This window comes from Chrysochloris asiatica, unplaced genomic scaffold (assembly GCF_000296735.1).
Source record: "Chrysochloris asiatica unplaced genomic scaffold, ChrAsi1.0 scaffold00020, whole genome shotgun sequence".
Classification (NCBI taxonomy): Eukaryota; Metazoa; Chordata; class Mammalia; order Afrosoricida; family Chrysochloridae; genus Chrysochloris; species Chrysochloris asiatica.
In genome coordinates, this window is record NW_006408538.1 from 15,932,258 (window position 1) to 15,940,406 (window position 8,149).

At 49.0% G+C, this 8,149-nt stretch overlaps 1 protein-coding gene across 1 annotated transcript in view; it reads left to right on the forward strand.

Annotated features, from left to right (window-relative positions):
• Nucleotides 1-8,149, forward strand: part of CDH23 (cadherin-related 23) — a 569,346-nt gene that overhangs the window by 464,083 nt on the left and 97,114 nt on the right. Inside the window, exons 31-34 of the mRNA XM_006835863.1 lie at nucleotides 1,390-1,525; nucleotides 3,608-3,996; nucleotides 4,735-4,836; nucleotides 5,135-5,137. Of these exons, the coding sequence (XP_006835926.1) occupies nucleotides 1,390-1,525; nucleotides 3,608-3,996; nucleotides 4,735-4,836; nucleotides 5,135-5,137 (630 nt within the window). The remainder of the gene's footprint in view (nucleotides 1-1,389; nucleotides 1,526-3,607; nucleotides 3,997-4,734; nucleotides 4,837-5,134; nucleotides 5,138-8,149) is intronic.

Genomic DNA, 8,149 nt, shown 5'->3' on the forward strand with positions numbered 1-8,149 from the left:
ATTTTCAATAACCTCATATACATGCAAAAGCTGAACAGTGAATAAGGAAGACCGCAGAAGAATTGATGCTTTGGAGTTATGGTGTTGGAGGAGAATATTGGAAGTGCCTTGGACTGCCAAAAGAACCAACAGATCTGTGTTGGAAGAAGTGCGACCAGAGTGCTCCTTGGAGGCCATGATGGCCAAACTTCATCTCTCATACTTCAGACATATTGTCAGAAGGGACCAGTCACTGGAGAAGGGTATCATGTTTAGTAAGGTGGAGGGTCAGAGGAAAAGAGGAAGACCCCCAACGAGATGGATTGGCCAAGTGGCAGTATCGATGGACTCAAGCATGACAACAATAGTGAGGTTGGCCCAGGACGGGGCAGTGTTTCGTTCTGTTGTGCATAGGGTCGCTGTGAGTGGGTACCGACTCAATGGCACCTAACAACAACAATCCCCTGGAAACACCAGCAGGGGCATGGGACCAAGGAGGAAAGACAGCCAGCCAGTGACACGGGGTGACTCAATTCCCCTAGCTACCCCAGTCAGAGCCAGGAAGCCAGAGCCTTTTTACCTCCCCACACTCATTAGTCATGGCCCCAGGTAGCCCGGGCACTTCCCATGTCTGCAAGGAGTGGGGAATCTATAAAGGGCCTCCCAGTGGGAGCTGGGAGTGAGAACCCAGGAGAAGGGAGACTGCTCCGTTTTCATGTATCTTCTCCCAGATATGTGTTGATACTTGAATGGTGTTGCTTTAAACATGGCCAAGCACTTTTGCAGATGCTAGGAGTGGGTTAGGGTCCGGATTATTGTTATATTAATATTACTGTCTCGTAGTTGAGAAATGGATGCTCTAAGGGATAACTAATTAGTCATAAATTACTCACAGGGAGCCCTGGTGTGATGCTGTAAGATAAAGCACTGGACCGACTGCAAGGTTGGTTTGAACCACAAGGTTGGCAGTTCAAGCTCACCAACCAACTCCTTGGAAACCCTATACAGGATTGCTATGAATCAGAAATAACTCAATGATACTTAACAACACCCAAAAGTTAGATTTTTGTTGTTGTTGTTTAATGTCGTGGAGTTGGTTCTGACTCATAGTGACCCTGTGTAGTATGTCCAAGGAGTGGCTGGTGAATATGAACCACCAACCTGTGATTCACACCAACCTTATGTTTGAATCCTTATCCTATAACACCACACCAAGACTATATGTACCTTACCAAAAGTAAGGTATGTATAGCATAAAATACGTATATTAACAAACTTTCCAGCACCTGCCATGCACCAGCTGCTATGCAAGGTAGGGGAACAGAGCAGCCAACAAGACAGCCTCAGACCCTCCCGGTGACCAGACAATAAGATCCCCAGCTGACCACGCACCCTGCCCTCCACCCACAGGTGATTGTGTACGTGGAGGACGTCAACGATGAGGCCCCTGTGTTCACACAGCAGCAGTACAGCCGCCTGGGGCTCCGGGAGACTGCGGGCATCGGTACCTCCGTCATCGTTGTCCGAGCCACGGACAGAGACACTGGTGAGACCCCCAGCTTGTCCAGCCCACTCTTGCAAGTTCCCAAACTCTCAGGAAAAGTACTTCAAGCTCCTCCATTCAGCTGCCTTCAGGCCCAGGAAGGGCTGCTGGCACGGTCTTGGTCTTGCCCCACCTAACAAGAGTCACAGAACTGGGGTCCACTGGAGTTGTCCCAGGCTGTGGGTGGAGAGGAAAGGTCACAACCTTAGCACATCTTGATTTATCATCCAGGATCTGGCAGCTCCCAGCTGGCTACTGGCCAGGGCTGGGAGGGGGCTCCCAGGAATATTTTAGGAAGCCGACTAGACCTGTTTTTATGTCTCACTGGCCCAGCTGAGGGCCTGGCACACCTAGACCTTCCTTTCCCATTATAAGGGCAGAGGTTGGCCCCAAAGATAGCCCCAAGCCTTACAGGTGGTCACCACAGTCACAGTGGAAAATGGAGGAGAAACGTGACTAGTCACTGTGGCCTTCTTCAAGGGATCTGGGCACTTTGGGTCTATGCTCCAGGCCAAAGAGGAACTCTTATTGGGTGTCCACCTCCCCTAGAGGCATCCCCTAAGCTCCATCCCTCCCTTCCTGTCTGAGCTGTGTCCACTCAGGTAGCCCCCAGCTAGGACAAGGGAGGAGTAGAGGGAGAAATCCCCAGGTGGCTCACTCTCCCCACATGGCACTTGTATACAGTTCAGGCCCATGTAGTGGTTCATGAGCTTCACTGGATCAGGAATCCCTTTGAGAAACTAACAAAAGCTACCATCGCTGACCCTAAACAATGTACATCCATCTGGAGATTTTCAAATGATTTTAGGGAAGTCCTTGGATTTCCTGAGTGGTTTTACGACCATTCTTCTTCCTACCCCTCCTTCTTGAAGTCTGTGAGCTCCCAGCTCTAGGTCCTGAGAAATTCCAGTTCTAGCTCTTGTGTCTTCTAAGGCACAGTAAGAAGCTCTGGTAGCACAGTGGTTACGAGTCAGGCTTCTAACCTCAAGATGAGCTAATTTGAAACTATCAGTGATTCCACAGGAGAAAGATGAGACTTTCTGTTCCCATAAAGATTTACAGCCTTGGAAACCCTATACAGGGTCACTATGAGTCGGAACTGACTCCACAGAACACCAACACCAAGGCACAGTGATTTTGTGTTTAGGGAGTGGGGAGAACAGGGGGATCTAGTGGTTCCTCCTTTGTTCCAGGGACCAAATGGAGGCTTGGTTCCCTCTGGCTGCTACCCCTGTCTGATAACACTCCTCACTAAAGGAGATCCCTACTTCTCCAAATACCCAAGGAAGGCCCTTGAGCTTGAATTTTGAGGCTCTGGGAGCACAATGGTTCCTGTTGGCACAGTGTTTAAAGCACTGGTTTGAAAGAACGGAGAGCAGGACCCTACCCAGAGAAGCAGTGATGGCAGAGATGGAGGCAGAGACGATGATGTGGAGAGATGGAGCAGCTGGGGACTTTAGATCCAGAGAGGGAGAGGGGCTGTGTGCTGACGACCCGGGGGGGGGGGGGGGGAGGGCACGGCGCAGGCTTGCAGAGTATACCCTTTGGTTGGTTGATGATGCATGGGGGGGATTGTAACCATGGCAGTGAAACAATATACCACAGGATGAATGTGAAACTAGTGTTCTCCCATGTAAACTATCACATAATTCACAATAAAACATTTTTTTTTTTAAAGCACTAGTTTGAACTCACCAAGTCCTCCGCAGGAGAAAGATGAGGCCATCAGCTTTGGATTTACAGCTTTGGAAAGCTAATAGGGCAGTGCTGTCTTCTATAGGATCACTACAAGTAGCAATAGTTAGGGTCTTTTTGATGTTTAGGAGCAAAACCAAGCCCCTCTGACGTACCTCTCATGTCAGAGAAGAGGCAACCATGCACGGTGGACCAAGCCATCCACATAGGCCTTTCCCACCTTCCACCTTATTTCTTGGGATGGTCCAGCCCACAGAAGTGGGGGCGGGGCATGCTATCCCCTGGCCTCATCCTCAGGGATTGCACCAGGTGTGGGTATGGGCAGGTTAGGGAGCCACAGGGCAGCTCCGCTCCCACCTGGGGCTGCACAACCTCTTATCTGTCCTGCAGGGGATGGTGGTCTGGTGAACTACCGCATCCTGTCAGGGGCCGAGGGGAAATTCGAGATAGATGAAAGCACAGGACTGGTCACCACTGTGGATTACCTGGACTACGAGACCAAGACCAGCTACCTGATGAACGTGTCAGCCACCGACCAGGCGCCTCCCTTCAACCAGGGCTTCTGTAGTGTCTACGTTACTCTGCTTAATGAACTGGACGAGGCCGTGCAGTTCTCCAACGCCTCCTACGAGGCTACCATCATGGAGAACTTAGCACCAGGCACTGAGATCGTGCGGATCCAGGCCTACTCCATCGACAACCTCAACCAAATCACCTACCGCTTCGATGCCTACACCAGCGCCCAGGCCAAAGCAATTTTTAATATCGACGCCATCACGGTGAGGGGCCGACTCGGCAAAGATTCTCCCTGGGGCAAAGAGCTCTATTTCTTTCGATCTAGTCAACTTTGATCAAATCGTGTAATCCATCCCTTTATCATATTTAATGTGTCTATACCTTAGCAATCTTAGTATCCATGTTACTTGGCAGTGAAAACTGCAAATCATCATATTTCCCTTTTCACCTTGGCTGTTAAGAAGCTCAGATATAACTTTGTGCCTCTCTGAAATAACTACTCTTAGCTGGATTTCTGGTGCCCCTCTCTACTGCCTGTCTTCTCTCCTCCATCTTTGCTTTAGTGTGTCTTTTATCAGAATCCCTTTCAAGTCTTTTGGAAACAGGCAAGGTGTGAATTAATACAGTGTGCCAGGTTGTGTCCTGTGGGTGTTGGGAACACAAAGATGAGCAAGACCCTTCCTGGCACTCAGAGAGTTCTTCAGCTAGAAGGGGAAGAGACAATAACCAAGGATTCAAATCAGAGCACCACAAGGGGAGATGTGGTGCTTCCTCCCAAACAAGAGAGTGGTCAGACCTGGCTAGGGAGCAGGAAGCTTTCACAGTAAAGGTGGTGTCTGAATGGGATTTGAGAGAGAAGTTGAATTTCCACCAACAGAGCTTCGTGGGCAGAAGGAGTGCTGTGCAGGTGGGAGAGTGGGAAGGGTTCTCAAGGATTACTGGGGCTTGGGGGCCTGGAGGATGTGATGTCATCCCTTGTCCCATCTGGCCCCTCCCCACAGGGTGTGATCACCGTCAAAGGCCTGGTGGACAGGGAGAAGGGCGACTTCTACACCTTGACAGTGGTGGCAGACGATGGCGGTCCCAAGGTGGACTCCACTGTGGTAAGTAGGTACCTGGACAGAGAGTCTCACGGGTGCAGCCTGTCACAGCCAGCAGCATGTAACCAGATAGCAGGCAGAGTTTCAAAAGCCCAGGCCAACACATGCGGGTCGAGCACAGAGTTGCTCCAGAATGGAGGGCCCGTTTCCCAGGCTGTAGTCCAGGGGATGTGCTCTATGGGTGTCAACGCATTATCTCCCTCAGACAGGCAGGGATGGCACCCTCAACGGAGCACAGGTAACTAACCATCTGTATCTTTGCCTTTTCTCTCCCTTGCTCTCCTGCCATCTCCGCCAACAGAAGGTGAGTAACCTGTGAATAGTTTTTCCCCTGAGCAGTTGACTGGCCAGTACTGACTGAGGCCCTGCATGACGCTAGAGCTTCCTGCCTCTCCCAGAGAGAAAGCATGTGGACAGGCCTGTAGCAAGTCCCAGCTCAGACTCTTCCTCGGGCTCCCCAGTCCATCCACTCTCATGCCCTGAACGCAGGCCCTTCTCTGGTATATTCCCTATGTCCAGCCTGCTCTCATGCCTAGGCTAGGACTCTGTGTCCATCCCGGCCCTCCCTGGGGACCTGGGGCAAAGCTGTAGCTGGAACACACAATGGAAGAAGCATTGAGGCTTCAGCCTAGCTCTGCTCCTCCCTGGCTGGGTGAAGCAGACAAGTTGCTTAACCTCTCTGTGCTTCATCTTCAGACCTAAAATGAGGATCCTCTGGCAGGCCTGCCTTTCTTGGAGGAGATGATGATGAAGCCTTGGAAAGCCCTCTAAACTCCTCCCAGGAGGAGAGTTGTGATGAGTGCATGCTCTGTGCCCATGTCTCAGGCTACAGCTGTTTTTAGGTGCTGTCAAGTCGATTGTGACTCAGAGTGACCCCGTGTGACAGAGGAGAACTTCCCCATTATTTTCTTGGCCATAATCTTTACGGAAGCGGATTCTCCCAACATTTCATTTAGCAGCTAAGCACGTAACCAGGGCTCCTTTAAGACATGCTGTTGTTGTTGTTGGGTGCCAGCAGGCCAGTTCAGACCCATAGTGACCCTGTATTGGTTTTCCGAAGCTGTAAATCTTTATGGGAGCAGAAAGCCCCATTTTTCTCCCAAGGAACAGCTGGTGGGTTTGAACCACTGTCCTTTTGGTTAACAGTTTATCCTACAGCGCCACGTGAGAAATATATTGATCAAGTGATTACAGCCATAAATGCATAATGTTGTCTAGTCAGGGAAGCCTTCCTGAATGATGACTCTAGCCGCAACCACAGGATTTGTAGGAGTAGGAGTTCATGCAGCAAAGGGAAGAGTGTTTCTGGCAGAGGGAACAGCATGTACACACGTACCTTGTGGTAGGAGGAAGCATGATGACTCTAACAAGGTCTTGACCAGAAGGAGGAAGTGTGGAAGCTATCAGAATGGAGGGCCTTGTTTGTCTTTGTTCTAAGAACTGTACAGGAGTACAGACAGGGAGTTGGGCACTTCACGGAACTCCCGGATCAAAATCCCTAAAGGATGAGCAGAGCCATGGCCTTGGTGAGTGAGATTGAGAAAAGAGAAACAGGACCTGCTTGCCTACTACGTGTAACCCTGGGGAAGTAGGTGGTCGTGCTTCTGTTTTTCAGTGAAGTAATGGATCATGAGAGGGGTTGAGTAACTGACCCAAATCACAGCTTGTAAGTGGTAGAGTTGATCCCCCTGTTAATCTTGGACTCCATCCACTCAGATCTGCCAGCTGTCTCAAGATAAGGGGAGTGTGGTCAGACCTGAGAAGAAGGAAAATGACTAGGAGAGAGCATGAGGTAGAATTTTCTGTACAGTCTCAGTAGGTTCACAGGGGATCCTGAGCAAGTGGGTCCCTGGTAAGGAGAGGATGGGGTCTGACTGAGGGAAGAGCTCTGTAAGGGAAATCCTAAAACCTGAACCCACCACTCCATCTCCTCATCAGTGAACGGAAGGGCCTTGATGCTTCCAGCTCTGTGGCGGCTAACACACAGCGGGGCTTTCTCTCCCTGTTAGCTATGCAGCTTCAACAGAAGAAATCTGTACCATAGACAAGAAGCAGTGAGCTCCTGTCATGCAGTTTGCCTGCCCCCAGTTTTATCTGATGGTAGGAAATTGCCCAGCCTTCCCCCTCTGCCCTTTCTCCGCCATACCAAATGCCAGCACTACTCCTGCATCCAGGCCCAGGTCCCTTCCCTCTGATCCAGAGAATGGAAACACAGAAGTCCTCATGTAGTATCTCTCAGCCAGATGTGCGTTAGCTGAACTGTACTTCATTTGTTTCTTTAATCCTTGTTGTTGTTGTTGTTGTTTTTGTTAGGTGCCATCAAGTCAATACTGACTCATAGCAACCCTATGCACAACAGAATGAAACACTGCACAGTCCTGGGTCAACCTCACAATTGTTGCCACACTTGAGCCCATTGATGCTGCCACTTTACCAATCTATCTCACTGGGGGTCTTCCTCTTTTTCTCTGACCCTCAACCTTATGTCCCTTCTGACAATATGTCCGAAGTATGAGAGACAAAGTTTGGCCATCATGGCCTCCAAGGAGCACTCTGGCCGCACTTCTTCCAACACAGATCTGTTGGTTCTTTTGGCAGTCCAAGGCACTTCCAATATTCTCCTCCAACACCGTAACTCAAAAGCATCAATTCTTCTACAGTCTTCTTTATTCACTGTCCAGCTTTTGCACTCATATGAGGTTATTGAAAACACCATGGTTTGGGTCAGGTGCATTTTTATCCTCAAGCTGACATCTTTGCTCTTCAACACTTTAAAAAGGTCTTTTGCAGCAGATTTGCCTAATGCAATACGTTATTTGATTTCTTGACTGTTGCTTCCATGAGTGTTGATAGTTGAGTCAAGAAGAATAAAGTCCTTGACAACTTCAATCTTTTCTCCATTGATAAGAATGTTATTTATTGGCCCATTCGTGAGGATTTTTGTTTTCTTTGCATTGAGATGCAATCCATACAGGAGTCTGTGGTCTTTGATCTTCATCAGTAAGTATTTTAAATCCTCGTCACTTTCAAAGAACCGGCTTCTTGTTCTGTTGATTCTTTCTATAGTTTTTCCGTTTTCTATCTCATTTATTTCTGCTCTAATCTTTATTATTTCTTTTCTTTTGGTGGCTGCAGGTTCCCTTTGTTGGTGTTTCTAATTGTTGTAGATGCTGTGTTAATGTGTTAATTTTGGTTCTTTCTTCTTTTTGGATGTGTGCGTTTATTGCAATAAATTGTCCTCTCAGCACCGCTTTTGTCGTGTCCCAAAGATTTTGGTATGTTGTGTTTTCATTCTCATTTGTTACGAGAAACTTTG